This window comes from Triticum urartu, chromosome 6 (genome assembly GCF_003073215.2).
Source record: "Triticum urartu cultivar G1812 chromosome 6, Tu2.1, whole genome shotgun sequence".
In the NCBI taxonomy this organism is placed as follows: domain Eukaryota; kingdom Viridiplantae; phylum Streptophyta; class Magnoliopsida; order Poales; family Poaceae; genus Triticum; species Triticum urartu.
The window spans coordinates 559,222,938-559,242,664 of record NC_053027.1 but is presented as its reverse complement, the minus strand read 5'-3'; the positions used below and the strand labels follow the sequence as shown (position 1 = coordinate 559,242,664).

General features: G+C 42.4%; 1 protein-coding gene across 1 annotated transcript; it reads left to right on the top strand.

The window, feature by feature from the left end:
- Positions 1-11,629: 11,629 nt before the first annotated feature.
- Positions 11,630-11,985, top strand: LOC125512990 (protein transport protein Sec61 subunit gamma-like). The gene is made up of 2 exons (XM_048678037.1): positions 11,630-11,723; positions 11,809-11,985. The coding sequence occupies exons 1-2, from the start codon at positions 11,630-11,632 to the stop codon at positions 11,922-11,924; spliced, it is 210 nt and encodes a 69-aa protein (XP_048533994.1). The 3' UTR covers positions 11,925-11,985.
- Positions 11,986-19,727: the final 7,742 nt, after the last annotated feature.

The following is a 19,727-nucleotide window of genomic DNA, read 5'->3' as shown; positions in this document are numbered from 1 at the left end:
GACTCCGAACTACCTTCGCTACATCAAAACACATAAACTCATAATATAATCGTCATCGAACTTTAAGCATGCGGACCCTACGGGTTCGAGAACTATGTAGACATGACCGAGAGAAGTCTCCGGTCAATAACCAATAGAGGAACCTGGATGCTCATATTGGCTCCCACATATTTTACGAAGATCTTTATCGGTCAAACCGCATAACAACATACGTTGTTCCCTTTGTCATCGGTATGTTACTTGCCCGAGATTCGATCGTCGGTATCTCAATACCTAGTTCAATCTCGTTACCGGCAAGTCTCTTTACTCGTTCCGTAATACATCATCCCGCAACTAAATCATTAGTTACAATGCTTGCAAGGCTTATAGTGATGTGCATTACCGAGTGGGCCCAGAGATACCTCTCCGACAATCGGAGTGAAAAATCCTAATCTCGAAATACGCCAACCCAACAAGTACCTTCGGAGACACCTGTAGAGCACCTTTATAATCACCCAGTTACGTTGTGACGTTTGGTAGCACACAAAGTGTTCCTCCGGTAAACGGGAGTTGCATAATCTCATAGTCATAGGAACATGTATAAGTCATGAAGAAAGCAATAGCAACATACTAAATGATCAAATGCTAAGCTAACGGAATGGGTCAAGTCAATCACACCATTCTCTAATGATGTGATCCCGTTAATCAAATGACAACTCATGTCTATGGCTAGGAAACTTAACTATCTTTGACTCAACGAGCTAGTCAAGTAGAGGCATACTAGTGACACTCTGTTTGTCTCTGTATTCACACATGTATTATGTTTCCGGTTAATACAATTCTAGCATGAATAAGCATTTATCATGAAATAAGGAAATAAATAATAACTTTATTATTGCCTCTATGGCATATTTCCTTCAGTCTCCCACTTGCACTAGAGTCAATAATCTAGATCACATCGCCAATCAATAGTTCACATCACCATTTGATTAACACCCATAGTTCACATCGTCATGTGAACAACACTCAAAGGGTTTACTGGAGTCAGTAATCTAGTTCACATCTCTATGTGATTAACACCCAAAGAGTACTAAGGTGTGATCATGTTTTGTTTGTGAGAGAAGCTTAGTCAACGGGTCTGCCAAAATTCAGATCCGTATGTATTTTGCAAATTCCTATGTCTACAATGCTCTGCACGGAGCTACTTTAGCTAATTTCTCCCAACTTCAATATGTATCCAGGTTGAGACTTAGAGTCATCTGGATCAGTGTCAAAAACTTGTATCGACGTAACCCTTTACGACGGACCTTTTGTCACCTCCATAATCGAGAAACACATCCTTATTCCACTAAGGATAATTTTGACCGCTGTCCAGTGATCTACTCCTAGATCACTAGTGTACTCCCTTGCCAAACTCAGTGGTAAGGTATACAATAGATCTGGTACACAGCATGGCATACTTTATAGAACCTATTGCTGAGGCATAGGGAATGACTATCATTCTCTTTCTATCTTCTGCCGTGGTCGGGCTTTGAGTCTTACTCAATTTCACACCTTTGCAACATAGGCAAGAACTCTTTCTTTGACTGTTCCATTTTGAACTACTTCAAAATCTTGTCAAGGTATGTACTCATTGAAAAACTTATCAAGCATCTTGATCTATCTCTATAGATCTTGATGCTCAATATGTAAGCAGCTTCACCGAGGTATTTCTTTGAAAAACTCCTTTCAAAACCTTCTTTATGCTTTCCAGAAAATTCTACATCATTTCCGATCGACAATATGTCATTCACATATACTTATCAGAAAGGCTGTAGTGCTCCCACTCACTTTCTTGTAAATACAGGCTTCACTTCAAGTCTGTATAAAACTATATGCTTTGATCAACTTATCAAGGCGTATATTCCAACTCCGAGATGCTTGCACCAGTCCATAGATGGATCGCTGGAGCTTGCACATTTTGTTAGCACCTTTAGGATTGACAAAACATTCTGGTTGCATCATATACAACTCTTTTTAAGAAATCCATTAAGGAATGTAGTTTTGATATCCATTTGCTAGATGTCATAAAATGTGGCAATTTGCTAACATGATTCGGACAGACTTAAGCATCGCTACGAGTGAGAAAATCTCATTGTAGTCAACACCTTGAACTTTGTCAAAAACCTTTTTCTAGTTTTGTAGATAGTAACACTACTATCAGCGTCCGTCTTCCTCTTGAAAATCTATTTATTTTCTATGGCTTGCCGATCATCGGGCAAGTCAACCAAAGTCCGCACTTTGTTCTCATACATGGATCCCATCTCAGATTTCAGGGCCTCAAGCCATTTCGCGGAATCTGGGCTCATCATCGCTTCCTCATAGTTCGTAGGTTCGTCATGGTCAAGTAACATGAACTCCAGAATAGGATTACCATACCACTCTGGTGCGGACCTTACTCTGGCTGACCTACGAGGTTCGGTAGTAACTTTATCTGAAGTTTCATGATCATCATCATTAACTTCCTCACTAATTGGTGTAGGCATCACTGGAACTGATTTCTGTGATGAACTACTTTCCAATTCAGGAGAAGGTACAATTACCTTATCAAGTTCTACTTTTCCTCCCACTCACTTCTTTTGAGAGAAACTCCTTCTCTAGAAAGGATCCATTCTTAGCAACGAATATCTTGCCTTCGGATCTGTGATTGAAGGTGTACCCAACATTTACTTTTGGGTATCCTATGAGACGCACTTCTCCGATTTGGGTTTGAGCTTATCAGGATGAAACTTTTTCACATAAGCATCGCAACCCCAAACTTTAAGAAACGACAGCTTAGGTTTCTTGCTAAACCATAGTTCATACGGTGTCGTCTCAACGGATTTATATGGTGCCCTTTTAACATGAATGCAGCTGTCTCTAATGCATAACCCCAAAACGATAGTGGTAAATCGGTAAGAGACATCATAGATTGCACCATATCTAGTAAAGTTTGATTACGACGTTCAGGCACACCATTACGCTGTGGTGTTCCATGTGGCGTGAGTTGCGAAACTATTTCACATTGTTTCAAATGAAGATCAAACTCATAACTCAAATATTTGTCTCCGCGATCAGATCGTAGAAACTTTATTTTCTTGTTATGATGATTTTACACTTCACTCTGAAATTCTTTTGAACTTTTCAAACGTTTCAGACTCATGTTTCATTAAGTAGATATACCCACATCTGCTCAAGTCATCTGTGACGTTCAGAAAATAACGATACCCGCCGCGAGCCTCAACACTCATCGGATCGCATACATCAGTATGTATTATTTCCAATAAGTTAGTTGCTCGCTCCATTGTTCCGGAGAACGGAGTCTTAGTCATCTTGCCCATGAGGCATGGTTCGCAAGCGTCAAGTGATTCGTAATCAAGTGATTCCAAAAGCCCATCAGCATGGAGTTTCTTCATGCGCTTTACACCAATATGACATAAACGACAGTGCCACAAATAAGTTGCACTATCATTATTAACTTTGTATCTTTTGGCTTCAATATTATGAATATGTATATCACTATGATCGAGATCCAACAAACCATTTTCATTGGGTGTATGACCATAGAAGGTTTTATTCATGTAAACAGAACAACAATTGTTCTCTAACTTAAATGAATAACCGTATTGCAATAAACATGATCAAATCATATTAATGCTCAACGCAAACACCAAATAACACTTATTTAGGTTCAACACTAATCCCGAAGTAGAGGGAGTGTGCAATGATGATCATATCAATCTTGGAACCGCTTCCAACACGCATCGTCACTTCACCCTTAACTAGTTTCTGTTCATTCTGCAACTCCTGTTTCGAGTTACTAATCTTAACAACTGAACCAGTATCAAATACCGAGGGGTTGCTATAAACACTAGTAAAGTACACATCAATAACATGTATATCAAATATACTTTTGTGCACTTTGCCATCCTTCTTACCCGCCAAATACTTAGGGCAGTTCCACTTCCAGTGACCAGTCCCTTTGCAGTAGAAGCACTCAGTTTCAGGCTTAGGTCCAAACTTGGGCTTCTTCACTTGAGCAGCAACTTGCTTGCCGTTATTCTTGAAGTTTACATTCTATTCCTTTGCCCTTTTCTTGAAACTAGTGGTCTTGTTAACCATCAACACTTGATGCTCTTTCTTGATTTCTACCTTCATCGATTTCAGCATCGTGAAGAGCTCGGGAATTACTTTTGTCATCCCTTGCATATTATAGTTCATCACGAAGTTCTAGCAACTTGGTGATAGTGACTAGAGAATTTTGTCAATTACTATCTTATCTGGAAGATTAACTCCCACTTGATTCAAGCAATTGTAGTACCCAGACAATCTGAGCACATGCTCACTGGTTGAGCTATTCTCCTCCATCTTGTAGGCAAAGTACTGTCAGAGGTCTCATACCTCTCGACACGGGCATGAGTATGAAATACCAATTTCAACTCTTGGAACATCTTATATGCTCTGAGGCATTCAAAACATTTTTGAAGTCCCGGTTCTAAGCCGTAAAGCATGGTGCACTTAACTATCAAGTAGTCATCATACCGAGCTTTTGTCAAAATGTTCATAACGTCTGCATCTGCTCCTGCAATAGGTCTGTCACCTAGCGGTGCATCAAGGACATAATTTTTCTGTGCAGCAATAAGGATAAACCTCAGATCACGGATCCAATCCGCATCATTGCTACTAACATCTTTCAACTTAGTTTTCTCTAGGAACAAATAAAAAATAAACGGGGAGCAACATCGCGAGCTATTGATCTACAACAAAGATATGCTAATACTACTAGGACTAAGTTCATGATAAATTAAAGTTTAGTTAATCAAATTATTAAAGAACTCCCACTTAGATAGACATCCCTCTAATCCTCTAAGTGATCACGTGATCCATATCAACTAAACCATGTCCGATCATCACGTGAGATGGAGTAGTTTCAATGGTGAACATCACTATGTTGATCATATCTACTATATGATTCACGCTCGACCTTTCGGTCTCAGTGTTCCGAGGCTATATCTGTTATATGCTAGGCTCGTCAAGTTTAACCTGAGTATTCTGCATGTGCAACTGTTTTGCACCCTTTGTATTTGAACGTAGAGCTTATCACACCCGATCATCACGTCGTGTCTCAGAACGAAGAACTTTCACAACGGTGCATACTCAGGGAAAACACTTATACCTTGATAATTTAGTGAGAGATCATCTTATAATGCTACCGTCAATCAAAGCAAGATAAGATGCATAAAAGATAAACATCACATGCAATCAATATAAGTGATATGATATGGCCATCATCATCTTGTGCTTGTGATCTCCATCTCCGAAGCACTGCATGATCACCATCGTCACCGGCGCGACACCTTGATCTCCATCGTAGCATCGTTGTCGTCTCGCCAACTTATGCTTCTACGACTATCGCTACCGCTTAGTGATAAAGTAAAGCATTACAGAGCGATTGCATTGCATACAATAAAGCGACAACCATCTGGCTCTTGCCAGTTGCCGATAACTCAGTTACAAAACATGATCATCTCATACAATAAAATATAGCATCATGCCTTGACCATTTCACATCACAACATGCCCTGCAAAAACAACTTAGACGTCCTCTACTTTGTTGTTGCAAGTTTTACGTGGCTGCTACGGGCTGAGCAAGAACCGTTCTTACCTATGCTTCAAAACCACAACGATAGTTTGTCAAGTTAGTGCTGTTTTAACCTTCTCAAGGACCGGGCGTAGCCACACTCGGTTCAACTAAAGTTGGAGAAAATGACACCCGCTAGTCACCTGTGTGCATAGCACGGCGGTAAAACCAGTCTCGCGTAAGCGTACGCGTAATGTCGGTCCGGACCGCTTCATCCAACAATACCGCCGAACCAAAGTGTGACATGCTGGTAAGCAGTATGACTTATATTGCCCAAAACTCACTTGTATTCTACTCGTGCATATTACATCAACGCATAAAACCTGGCTCGGATGTGTTGGAAATATGCCCTAAAGGCAATAATAAAAGATTATTATATTTCCTTGTTCATGATAATTGTCTATTGTTCATGCTATAATTGTATTGTCCGGAAATCATAATACATGTGTGAATACATAGATCACAATGTGTCCCCAGTGAGCCTCTAGTTGACTAGCTCGTTGATCAACAGATAGTCATGGTTTCCTGGCTATGGACATGGGGATGTCATTGATAACGGGATCAATTCATTAGGAGAATGATGTGATGGATAAGACCCAAACCTAAGCATAGCATAAAGATCGTGTAGTTCGTTTGCTAGAGCTTTTGCAATGTCAAGTATCATTTCCTTAGACCATGAGGTTGTGCAACTCCCGGATACCGTATGAGTGCTTTGGGTGTGCCAAACGTCACAACATAACTGGGTGGCTATAAAGGTACACTACGGGTATCTCCGAAAGTGTCTGTTGGGTTGGCACGATCCGAGACTGGGATTTGTCACTCCGTATGACGGAGAGGTATCTCTTGGGCCCACTCGGTAATGCATCATCATAATGAGCTCAAAGTGACCAAGGGGTTGGTCACGGGATCATGCATTACGGTACGAGTAAAGTGACTTGCCGGTAACGAGATTGAACAAGGTATTGGGATATCGACGATCGAGTCTCGGGCAAGTAACGTACCGATTGACAAAGTGAATTGAATACGGGATTGATAAAGTCCTCGACATCGTGGTTCATCCGATGAGATCATCGAGGAGCATGTGGGAGCCAACATGGGTATCCAGATCCCGCTGTTGGTTATTGACCGGAGAGGCGTCTCGGTCATGTCTGCATGTCTCCCGAACCCGTAGGGTCTACACACTTAAGGTTCGGTGACCACTACAAGAAATATGTCAACTTATGACCTTCTGTCAGTGACCCTCGAAGAATTGGTCATAAATTTATGACCATTTTAGACCAATTGGTCAAAAGCTGTTCAGGGGGCTTCAAACCCTAAACCATTGCGACCATTTTGGTCAGAAAGGTCGTAATTTCCTTACATGAAATGGTCACAAAGCAAACAGTGCTAGTCCGCTGCCTTATTTCTAGTTGTTAATGACCAATATAGATGGTCATAGCCTTGTAGATTGTGGTGGGTTGTGATGACTAGGCGCCATCTCATCAGTTTTGCCTATGTATCATGTCCATGTGGCAGTTTTTGCCCTAGGTTGTGAAGCAACCTATATTTCTATCATTCCCAAAATTCCCAAAAAAATCTCATAATTTTTTTGGGTCATATCTTCATCAAATATGTAAAAATCCTTCCTTGCCTAGTTCAAAACTAATTCAACAATATTCATTTTCCTATTATGTTCACAACAACACTTTATGAAGGAAGTGCTATTTATATATTCTTGATTGCCCTAGGAATTTTTGGGCACTCTTTCCTATCCAAATCATTACCGAATGACGAAATTCAGCTCCATTTGCCTAGCAAATCTTCCTCGGCAAATTTCCAAAGTTTTTGTCCACCTAGAAGCATTGTGAAGGAAGTACCTTTTTTATATCTCTAAATGACATGAAATTTATACAGTTTCTTAATATGCCCAAATTATCACCCTCCTCCAAATTGCAGCTTAGTCAAATCATCTATGTGAGCCCAGGTTCAATTTATATTTTATGGCCAAATTGGCACGTTGCAAAGCAAGTGTTATATAGACCCCTCCTATTACCCTCAAACTTTTCGGGCACTCTTCCATACCCAAATCATTGCCACATGATAATTTTCAGCTCAATTTTCCTAGTAAATCTTTCTCGGAAAATTTCCAAAGTTTCTACCTTGAGAGAAGCTTTGTGAAGTAAGTACTAGCTAGGCTTACCCAAATGATCTGAAAATTGACCAGCGCATGACCATACCTAAGTAACTTACCTACACCAATTTTGAGCTCATTTCATTCATCCAATCTCTCACTAGTTTTCCCAAGTTTCTGTCCATAGAAGAGCATTGTGAAGGAAGTACTACTTTGGCATGTCCAAATGGTATCAATTTTCTACAATGCTTTCCTATGCCCAGATAACCATCCTCCACAAAATTTCAGCTCAATCCATTCATTATTTTGAGCCTAGCTTCAACATTCATATTTTTGTCCAGCGTGGTACTTTGCAAAGCAAGTACCACATAGGATCCTCCTTTTGAGCTAAAAATTTGTTGATGATCATCCTCATCCAAAACTCACGCCCATTGGCCATGTGCATTTCCTGTACCGCTAATCAAACACTTGGCTGCTAATTCATGTTTGAGCATCGATCGGTCTTCTCGTGAGAATCTTATGTTGTAATTTCCTTCCTAGCACCAACCTGGGGAGTGCCCAACCCACTAGACATGCCTAAGCCGCCCAGAACACATGGCAACATTACGGTCACGCGGTGACCATGCGACGGGCATGCGAGTTTACGCGCTCTAGAGTTGGGGCCCTCGGCCACCGCCCAAACCTCGATGTATCGCCACCAAACCATGTATTTATGATTAAATAGGTCCTTATGTAACTAGAAATGATTTTTGGAAAAAATCAATAGCAAACTATGAGGCAGCTGCAGTTCAAATTTGACCCGCTTCCACCTGAATCGGCAGAAATTTGTCTTTCTCATGAGAGGTGGATCAAATTTTTTTACACCCAACCATTTTGTCAATTGTGCATTAAATATGGCCTAGTATTTTATAAAAATGATTTGGTCCAATTTTGCAACAATTATTTGGTAGTTCCTTCACAAAAAAACCTCCTTTCGGGCACTCGAAAAATGGAAAATGGTTTTTTCGTCCAACGAAAATGAAAACTTCCTTAGGCAACATTGTTTGCCATTCCAATATGCATCGTTGTGCACAATATGAGATCATTTGAACAAACTATGCCATGAATGTGGCCATAAGATTGATCATTTGGCTTGAGAGCCATTGATCTCCACACGTGATAGCTCGTTTCTGAGAACACTTTTTTAAAATAATTGCCATATTACAAGTTTGTTATTTTCCCTAGGAGCTTGGACACATATGATGAAACAATGCGAAGGTTTCCCAATTTTTTGATTTTTTTTGAATTTTTTATGCCCGTTTCAAAATGCGGTCAAAACGGCGGGAATGACCGTTCTTAGCTAGTGGTTGAATCTTGGAATTTTGTTGGTGTTTCTGTGATTAAATAGATACTTATGTACCTAGAAATGATTTTTGGAAAAAATAAATAGCAAACTATGAGGCAGCTGCAGTTCAAATTTGACCCGCTTCCACCTGAATCGGCGGAAATTTGTCTTTTTCACGAGAGGTGGATCAAAACTTCTGACACCCAACCATTTGGTCAATTGTGCATTAAATATGTCCTAGTATTTTACAAAATTGACTTGGTATAATTTTGCAACTAATATATGGTAGGCCCTTCACAAAAAAATCTCTTTTCGGGCACTCAAAAAATGGAAAATGAATTTTTCGTCCAAAGAAAATGAAAACTTCCTTAAGCAACATTGTTTGTCATTCCAATATGCACCCTTGTGCACAATATGAGATCATTTGAACAAACTATGCCATGTATGTGGCCATAAGATTGATCATTTGGCTTGAAAGCCATTGATCTCCACACGTGATAGCTCATTTCTGAGAACACTTTTTTAAAATAATTGCCGTATTACAAGTTTGTTATTTTTACTAGGAACTTGGCCACATATAATGACACAATGCGAAGGTTTCCCAATTTTTTGATTTTTTTTGAATTTTTTATGCCCGTTTCAAAATGCGGTCAAAACGGCGGGAATGACCGTTCTTAGCTAGTGGTTGAATCTTGGAATTTTTTTGGTGTTTATATGATTAAATAGATACTTATGTACCTAGAAATGATTTTTGGAAAAAATAAATAGCAAACTACAAGGCAGCTACAGTTCAAATTTGACCCGCTTCCAACTGAATCAGCGGAAATTTGTCTTTTTCATGAGAGGTGGATCAAAACTTTTTACACCCAACCATTTGGTTAATTGTGCATTAAACATGGCCTAGTATTTTATAAAATTGATTTGGTCCATTTTTGCAACAATTATTTGGTAGTTCCTTCACAAAAAAACCTCCTTTTAGGCACTCGAAAAATGGAAAATGGTTTTTTCGTCCAACGAAAATGAAAACTTACTTAGGCAACATTGTTTGCCATTCCAATATGCACCCTTGTGCATAATATGAGATCATTTGAACAAACTATGCCATGAATGTGGCCATAAGATTGATCATTTGGCTTGAAAGCCATTGATCTCCACATGTGATAGCTCGTTTCTGAGAACACTTTTTTAAAATAATTGCCATATTACAAGTTTGTTATTTTTCCTAGGAGCTTGGCCACATATGATGAAACAATGCGGAAGTTTCCCAATTTTTTGAATTTTTTTGAATTTTTTATGCCCGTTCCAAAATGCGGTCAAAACAGCGGGAATGACCGTTCCTAGCTAGTGGTTGAATCTTGGAATTTTGTTCGTGTTTCTGTGATTAAATAGATACTTATGTACCTAGAAATGATTTTTGGAAAAAATAAATAGCAAACTATGAGGCAGCTGCAGTTCAAATTTGACCCGCTTCCACCTGAATCGGCGGAAATTTGTCTTTTTCACGAGAGGTGGATCAAAACTTCTGACACCCAACCATTTGGTCAATTGTGCATTAAATATGTCCTAGTATTTTACAAAATTGACTTGGTACAATTTTGCAACTAATATATGGTAGGCCCTTCACAAAAAAATCTCTTTTCGGGCACTCGAAAAATGGAAAATGAATTTTTCGTCCAAAGAAAATGAAAACTTCCTTAAGCAACATTGTTTGTCATTCCAATATGCACCCTTGTGCACAATATGAGATCATTTGAACAAACTATGCCATGAATGTGGCCATAAGAGTGATCATTTGGCTTGAAAGCCATTGATCTCCACACGTGATAGCTCGTTTCTGAGAACACTTTTTTTTATAATAATTGCCGTATTACAAGTTTGTTATTTTTCCTAGGAACTTGGCCACATATGATGACACAACGCGAAGGTTTTGCATTTTTTTGATTTTTTTGAATTTGTTATACCTGTTTCAAAATGACACATTTCTTGGACCAATCAGAAGGCAGAACCTCCCTTCCCACAGATCACCCCCCTAAGCCGATCTGAGCCGTCCACACCATACAGATCCAACATCTCCTAAACGCACGCTGGCCAACCAAACCCTAGCATCGTGCAGCACACTCCCCTCCCTCTCCCTCTCCCCGACCCATGCGGCGCCTCCTCCCTCTCCCCGACCCAGATCTCCCTCCCCGACCCAGACCTCCCTCTCCGCCATCCCAACTCCTACCCCGCCGCTGGCCTCCCCCCAAGCGCCGCTGCTCTTGACCTGCAACAACCAACGACGACGGCCCCCCGTCGCTGCCCCCTCCTTCCCCATCCCGCCGCGGCGAGGAGATCCATTCCCGCCGCCGCCGTTGCCCCCGCCCCCTTCTCCGTGATTCAGACCACATCCTCCCACCATAGCTCACTGCCGGGCCTCCTCCTCCCCTCCTCGCAGATCTAGAGCACAAATCCAAACAGCACACCATTCGCCTGTTGGCTTCCCCCTTCCTTCCCCTCACGCGCGCGACCTCGTCATCGTCGTCGGCTCAGAGATCTCGCCTTCCCGCCGGCAGCAGCCATGGACACCGTCGACTCCATGGTGGACCCCCTCCGCAAGTTCGCCAAGGACAGCGTCCGCCTCGTCAAGCGCTGCCACAAGCCCGACCGCAAGGGTAAGGACCGCCACAAGCTCGCCCGCTCTCCTCATCTCGGATCCGGTTTGTTTCCGTCCAGATCTGGCGCTGATTTGGCGCGCAGAGTTCACCAAGGCGGCGGCGCGAACGGCGATCGGGTTCGTCGTCATGGGGTTCGTCGGCTTCTTCGTCAAGCTCATCTTCATCCCCATCAACAACATCATCGTCGGCTCCGGCTAGGTGCGAACGCGTCTCCTCCGATCCCGTCTCCCTCTTGCTTGCACGGTTTAGTTAGACTTGGTTCCTGTTTGTCTCGTGCTGTGATCTGTTGGATCTGCAGTGTGCGCGCCTGCCCCCGGGGATTTTGCGGCTGCAGGCCTGCGAAATTGAGTTCCGTTGACATTCGGCTTTTGAATATGTTGGGTTTTAGCACATCTTCTTAGGAAATTCCTGCTTTGAGCAATATTTAGTATATAAGTTAGGTTTTAGTAGATCCTGCTAATTTCCTAGTTTGTTAGGAGAATTGGGATGAATTCAGGGTAGTCAGCTGTGGGGAACTGGGGTTTGACTCTTGACTTTTAAGTTCGTTTCAGTGTAATTTATCTGACAAGTGCGACCAGACAAATTGACATTCTGAATGGATTGTTTGTCACAAGTAATAAGTTGTTTTTACTTTATGAGTAATGTTTTGATTTGATAGTACTATCCTGAAATTTCCTCTTTCGCCAGATCTGACGCTGATTGGGCGCGCAGAGTTCACCAAGGTGGCGGCGCGGACGATGATCGGGTTCGTCGTCATGGGGTTCGTCGGCTTCTTCGTCAAGCTCATCATCATCCCCATCAACAACATCATCGTCGGCTCCGGCTAGGTGCGAACGCGTCTCCTCCAATCCCGTCTCCCTCTTGTTTGCACGGTTTAGTTAGACTTGGGTCCTGTTGTCTCAAGATGTGATCTGTTGGATCTGCGGTGTGCGCGCACAGTCCTGCGATCTGACCAATATTTAGTAAGCTAGATTTTAGTAGATCCTTTTTTCCTCCAAATAGACCTGCCAATTTCTACCTTGTTAGGATAATTCAGATGAGTCAAGGGTAATCAGCTGTGGGGAACTAGGGTCATGCGTAAGTCATTGCCGCTAGTTGCCTCCGCAGGACGAATTGGGGGCATAGGCTGGTTCCTCACCACACAATTTGGGAAAAGAGGAGCTTTTGCAATGTTTCGCTGTTTCTGCACATACCACCAGTTCGCCCAAGTTGGTGTCGATTCAGTGCATCTAAATTGGCACCTTCTGAGTAGACAGGTTACATACCAATGTTTGTCCATGGTTCGTGCTATGTGTCGATGTATTCTTCATTCTTTAATGCACCTGTGTTCACGCATGGCCAGCTTTATGTATTCACAATATAAAGTTGATCTATACACGCATGGCAAGCTTTTGTAAAATAAGAAAATAGGTAGGAGTTAAAATATTGTAGGACACGTGTTATGCAGTGTTGATCTATACTTTAATGCACCTGTGTTCACACATGGCCAGTTTTATGTAGCAGTGTCGCGTGTGACCTCAAAAAGGCTTTGAAAATCCTGATTGAAAATGAAGATGGTACTACTGATTCTCAGACTAGGAACATTGTGTTTCCTGAGCTCTTCCAATCCATTTCATAGAATCCATGCTGGTGGTGTCTTCTACAATATGTGCATTATTCTATTTACCATGTTAGCTATGGCCGACCAGTCTGTTCTATCTGTTTCATGTGGTCGTCCGATATGTGTGGTGCCAACTACCATTTCTTTGCTAGCTGATGTCAATAGTCTTTTGGTTCATACAGCTTAGTGCCTCATATATGAATGCTCTTTCTGGGTTTTTCAATTTCTCTTCCCCCTATCTTTTGCTGACTACACTAATTATATGCCTGTTCTACACCGATGCTGTTTTTTTATGCTGGTCCTATGTCAAGGGTGTTAATATCTACTACCTATTTAGTGCTTGTTGTGCAAAATCTTTTGGTTATTGTAAATCGTTCCCTGCTGTATAAAGTTTGGTTTTAGTCTGTTGCATTTTGTTGGTTCCTATCTTGTCAATGTATACAACAATATGCTTTCTTGGTGGCCATTTGTGCTTCACATTTTTTGGGTATGCTACTTCTCTAATGAGTGGGTGCATCTCTTCTTTGTTTTATCATTCTATATTGTTTTCCTAACCTTTTTGGTATTCTGCTTTCTCCTTGCAGATGGCAAGCACCATTTTGTTGGTTCCTGTCTTGCTAATGTCTACAACAATGTGTGCGTCCTCTGTCTCATTTGCGGCATTACCGTAGGGCAACTCATAATGGGCCTATCAAGCATACTGACCTTGTGATGATAGATAAAGAGGTTGATTTCAGTGCCATTCTGATAAATATATTTTTAGCCCTATGAATTGAAAAATGAGTGCTTCTTGGTTGTTTCTGTTGTTGGTCTAGAAGATTCTTGGTGCTTTTAGTGCAGTACTATACTATGCTCCTTGGCACTTCTTGCTGTGTTAACTAAATGGTTTAGTCCTGCGCTTCATAGAAGCGGTTTTAACTAAATGTAATGAACTAATTAAGTGCCTTCTTTTATTGTTGGCTAATCCTTTGGTTTTATCGCATGCTACATTCTACTCTCTGCATTCCTAAATATAAGTCTTTCTAGACATTTCAAATGGGCTACAACATACGGATGTATATGATGATATGCTACCACTCTAATAAGTCCAAGCACTATAAACCCTATGAGCTTAATAATGATACTCTGCAAGCTATGAGTAAAGTGCTCTATTTTCTTGCGTCACCTTGTATGAATGAGTATATCATCTTAACTATCTGGGGACAAAAATCATTGTATTAGCTGAATTTGTGTTATCGTTCTAAAGAACTTGTCCTTTTTTTGAATGTTCTGTTCATAATATATTGGCTCCAGTGTTTTGATTCTTCTCTTCTGATTCATGTAAGAGGGCGACGGCCGAAGGCATGATGATAGTTCTATTGCTGTCCTAGTGTAGCGAAGGTAGCCTAGTCGACTATGGTCGCGTAGTTAGTCATGCATACAGTTTCATCTGACTGGAGCAGGAGCCTAGTTTGTGCTAATTGTCAATTCTCATTGTGATTGTCCCTATATCTGTGTGACTGATTGTATTTGTATCTGTGTTGTAACTGTGTCATGACAGAAGGAGCCCAGTATATTTGTATGACTGTAATTGATTCTCGCTGTTGTTATTTGAAATATTACTTGTGTTTTCTGTCTGTTCTTATTTAAACATGGTTATTTATTTCTGTCAAATTGTCAAATTGTAATCTGAATAATATGATGCTACCAAAAGGGTCCCACTTTAATAGAACCTGACAACTGGGACCCATCTGACTAGTGGACCCTTCTTTTGGGAAAAAAGAAAAACTAAATTCGTTTAGACAAAAAGGCCACAACCCAACAATAAAAAGGCTGCAATATTGGACTTGGCCCATGAACCCAACCAAAAATTGACAGACAGAAAAAAACACAAATAGGCTGAATTGTTGGGCTAGGCCCATGTAGAAAATCGAATTGGACCGGGCTAAATCTTGTGCCACGTCAGATTGCCACGCTGGATGCCTACGTGGCCTGGAGAGATTGCTAGTGACCAAAACGCCACAGTAGATGTATTTTGGTCATAAACGTCTACGACCATTCCAGAAGAAAGGTCGCTATAGTCAGTTTACGACGGCCAGCTTTTGACCTTATGTTTTTGGTCACAAAAAGGTCACAAATGGAAATTTGTGACCATTGAGTGACCAATAGTGGTGGTCACAAGTTGACATATTTCTTGTAGTGGACGCTAGGGTTGTAAAGATATGAATATGCAGTAATCCGAAAGTTGTTCGGAGTCCCGGATGAGATCCCAGACGTCACGAGGAGGTCCGGAATGGTCCGGAGGTAAAGAATTATATATAGGAAGTGCTGTTTCGGCCAACGGGAAAGTTTCGGGGTCACCGGTATTGTACCGGGACCACCGGATGGGTCCCGGGGGTCCACCGGGTGGGGCCACCCATCCCGGAGGGCCCCATGGGCTGAAGTGGGAGGGGGAACCAGCCCATAGTGGGCTGGTGCGCCCCCCTTCGCCCACCCCCTGCGCCTAGGGTTGGAAACCCTAGGGTGGGGGGCGCCCGACTTGCCTTGGGGGGCACTCCACCCCCCTTGGCCGCCGCCCCCCTTGGGAGATGCAATCTCCATGGGCCGGCGCCCCCCCAGGGGCCTATATAAAGGGGGGGAGGGAGGGGGCAGCCGCACCCTTGCATCTTGGCGCCTCCCTCTCCCCTGCTACACCTCTCCCTCTCGCGCAGACGCTCGGCGAAGCCCTGCTGCGGTGACAGCTGCATCCACCACCACACCATCGTGCTACTGGATCTTCATCAACCTCTCCTCCCCCCTTGCTGGATCAAGAAGGAGGAGACGTCATCCGCTCCGTACGTGTGTTGAATGCGGAGGTGCCGTCCGTTCGGCGCTTGGTCATCGGTGATTTGGATCACGGCGAGTACGACTCCATCATCCACGTTCTAGTGAACGCTTCCGCTCGCGATCTACAAAGGTATGTAGATGCAATCTGAATACTCGTTGCTAGATGAACTCATAGATCGATCTTGGTGAAACCGTAGGAAATTTTTTGTTTTCTGCAACGTTGCCCAACAGTGGCATCATGAGCTAGGTCTATGCGTAGTTCTCTTTGCACGAGTAGAACACAATTGTTGTGGGCGTTGATGTTGTCAACTTTCTTGCCTCTACTAGTCTTATTTTGCTTCAGCGGTATTGTGGGATGAAGCGGCCCGGACCAACCTTACACGTACGCTTACGTGAGACCGGTTCCACCGACTGACATGCACTAGTTGCATAAGGTGGCTGGCGGGTGTCTGTCTCTCCCACTTTAGTTGGAGCGGATTCGACGAAAAGGGTCCTTATGAAGGGTAAATAGAAGTTGACAAATCACGTTGTGGCTTTTACGCAGGTAAGAAAACGTTCTTGCTAGAACCCTATTGCAGCCACGCAAAACTTGCAACAACAATTAGAGGACGTCTAACTTGTTTTTGCAGCAAGTGCTTTGTGATATGATATGGCCAAAGTTGTGATGAATGATATATATGTGATGTATGAGATCATGTTCATGTAATAGGAATCACGACTTGCATGTCGATGAGTATGACAACCGGCAGGAGCCATAGGAGTTGTCATTATTCTTTTATGGCCTGCGTGTCAATGGAAACGCCATGTAAATTACTTTACTTTATTGCTAAACGTGTTAGCCATAGTAGTAGAAGTAATAGTTGGCGAGCAACTTCATGGAGACACGATGATGGAGATCATGGTGTCATGCCGGTGACAAGATGATCATGGAGCCCCAAGATGGAGATCAAAGGAGCTATATGATATTGGCCATATCATGTCACTATTATTATTTGATTGCATGTGATGTTTATCATGTTTTGCATCTTGTTTACTTAGAACGACGGTAGTAAATAAGATGATCCCTCATAATAATTTCAAGAAAGTGTTCCCCCTAACTGTGCACCGTTGCGACAGTTTGTTGTTTCGAAGCACCACGTGATGATCGGGTGTGATAGATTCCAACGTTCACATACAACGGGTGTAAGACAGATTTACACATGCAAAACACTTAGGTTATCTTGACGATCCTAGCATATACAGACCTGGCCTCGGAACACGGAGGAACGAAAGGTCGAGCATGAGTCGTATAGAAGATACGATCAACATGGAGATGTTCACCGATGATGACTAGTCCGTCTCACGTGATGATCAGACATGGCCTAGTCGAGTCGGATCATGGTTCACTTAGATGACTAGAGGGATGTCTAATCTGAGTGGGAGTTCATTAATAATTTGATTAGATGAACTTAATTATCATGAACTTAGTATAAAATCTTTACAATGTGTCTTGTAGATCAAATGGCCCACACCAATGTTGCCCTCAACTTCAACGCGTTCCTAGAGAAAACCAAACTGAAAGATGATGGCAGCAACTATACAGACTGGGTCCGGAACCTGAGGATTATCCTCATAACTGCCAAGAAAGATTATGTCCTAGAAGCACCGCTAGGTGAAGCACCATTCCCAGCAAACCAAGACGTTATGAACGCCTATCAGTCACGTGCTGATGATTACTCCCTCGTTCAGTGCGGCATGCTTTACAGCTTAGAACCGGGGCTCCAAAAGCGTTTTGAGCAACACGGAGCATATGAGATGTTCGAGGAGCTGAAAATGGTTTTCCAAGCTCATGCCTGGGTCGAGAGATATGAAGTCTCCGACAAGTTCTTTAGTTATAAGATGGAGGAAAATAGCTCTGTCAGTGAACACATACTCAAGATGTCTGGGTTGCACAACCGCTTGACTCAGCTGGGAGTTAAACTCCCGGATGACGCGGTCATTGACAGAATCCTTCAGTCGCTTCCACCAAGCTACAAGAGCTTTGTGATGAACTTCAATATGCAGGGGACAGAAAAGACCATTCCCAAGGTATATTCAATGCTGAAATCAGCGGAGGTGGAGATCAAAAAGGAACATCAAGTGTTGATGGTCAATAAAACCACCAAGTTCAAGAAAGGCAAGGGCAAGAAGAACTTCAAGAAAGACGGCAAGGATGTTGCCGCGCCCGGTAAGCAAGTTGCCGGGAAGAAGTCAAAGTATGGACCCAAGCCTGAGACTGAGTGCTTTTATTGCAAAGGGAAGGGTCACTGGAAGCGGAACTGCCCCAAATACTTAGCGGACAAGAAGGCCGGCAACACTAAAGGTATATGTGATATACATGTAATTGATGTGTACCTTACCAGTGCTCGTAGTAGCTCCTGGGTATTTGATACCGGTGCTGTTGCTCATATTTGTAACTCAAAGCAGGAGCTGCGGAATAAGCGGAGACTGGCGAAGGACGAGGTGACGATGCGCGTCGGGAATGGTTCCAAGGTCGATGTGATCGCCGTCGGCACGCTGCCTCTACATTTACCTACGAGATTAGTTTTAAACCTCAATAATTGTTATTTAGTGCCAAGTTTGAGCATGAACATTGTATCTGGATCTCGTTTAATTCGAGATGGCTACTCATTTAAATCCGAGAATAATGGTTGTTCTATTTATATGAGTGATATGTTTTATGGTCATGCTCCGATGGTCAATGGTTTATTCTTAATGAATCTCGTGCGTGATAATACACATATTCATAGTGTGAATACCAAAAGAATTAAAGTTGATAACAATAGTCCCACATACTTGTGGCACTGCCGCCTTGGTCACATTGGTGTCAAGCGCATGAAGAAGCTCCATGCTGATGGACTTTTAGAGTCTCTCGATTATGAATCATTTGACACATGCGAACCATGCCTCATGGGCAAAATGACCAAGACTCCATTCTCCGGAACAATGGAGCAAGCAACCAACTTATTGGAAATCATACATACTGACGTGTGCGGTCCAATGAGCGTTGAGGCTCGCGGAGGATATCGTTATGTTCTCACTCTCACTGATGACTTGAGTAGATATGGGTATGTCTACTTGATGAAACACAAGTCTGATACCTTTGAAAAGTTTAAGGAATTTCAGAATGAGGTAGAGAATCAACGTGACCGAAAAATAAAGTTCTTACGATCAGATCGTGGAGGAGAATATTTAAGTCACGAATTTGGCACACACTTAAGGAAATGTGGAATCGTTTCACAACTCACGCCGCCTGGAACACCTCAACGTAACGGTGTGTCCGAACGTTGTAATCGCACTCTATTGGATATGGTGCGATCTATGATGTCTCTTACTGATTTACCGCTATCATTTTGGGGATACGCTCTAGAGACAGCCGCATTCACTTTAAATAGGGCACCGTCTAAATCCGTTGAGACGACACCGTATGAATTATGGTTTGGGAAGAAACCTAAGCTGTCGTTTCTAAAAGTTTGGGGATGCGATGCTTATGTCAAGAAACTTCAACCTGAAAAGCTCGAACCCAAGTCAGAAAAATGCGTCTTCATAGGATACCCTAAGGAAACCATTGGGTATAC

Excerpts from the sequence above, each read along its gene's own strand:
- LOC125512990 (XM_048678037.1), top strand. The coding sequence starts at position 11,630 with ATGGACACCGTCGACTCCATGGTGGACCCCCTCCGCAAGTTCGCCAAG. Across the intron at positions 11,724-11,808 it reads CCACAAGCCCGACCGCAAGG|AGTTCACCAAGGCGGCGGCG; the intron begins GTAAGGACCGCC and ends TTTGGCGCGCAG.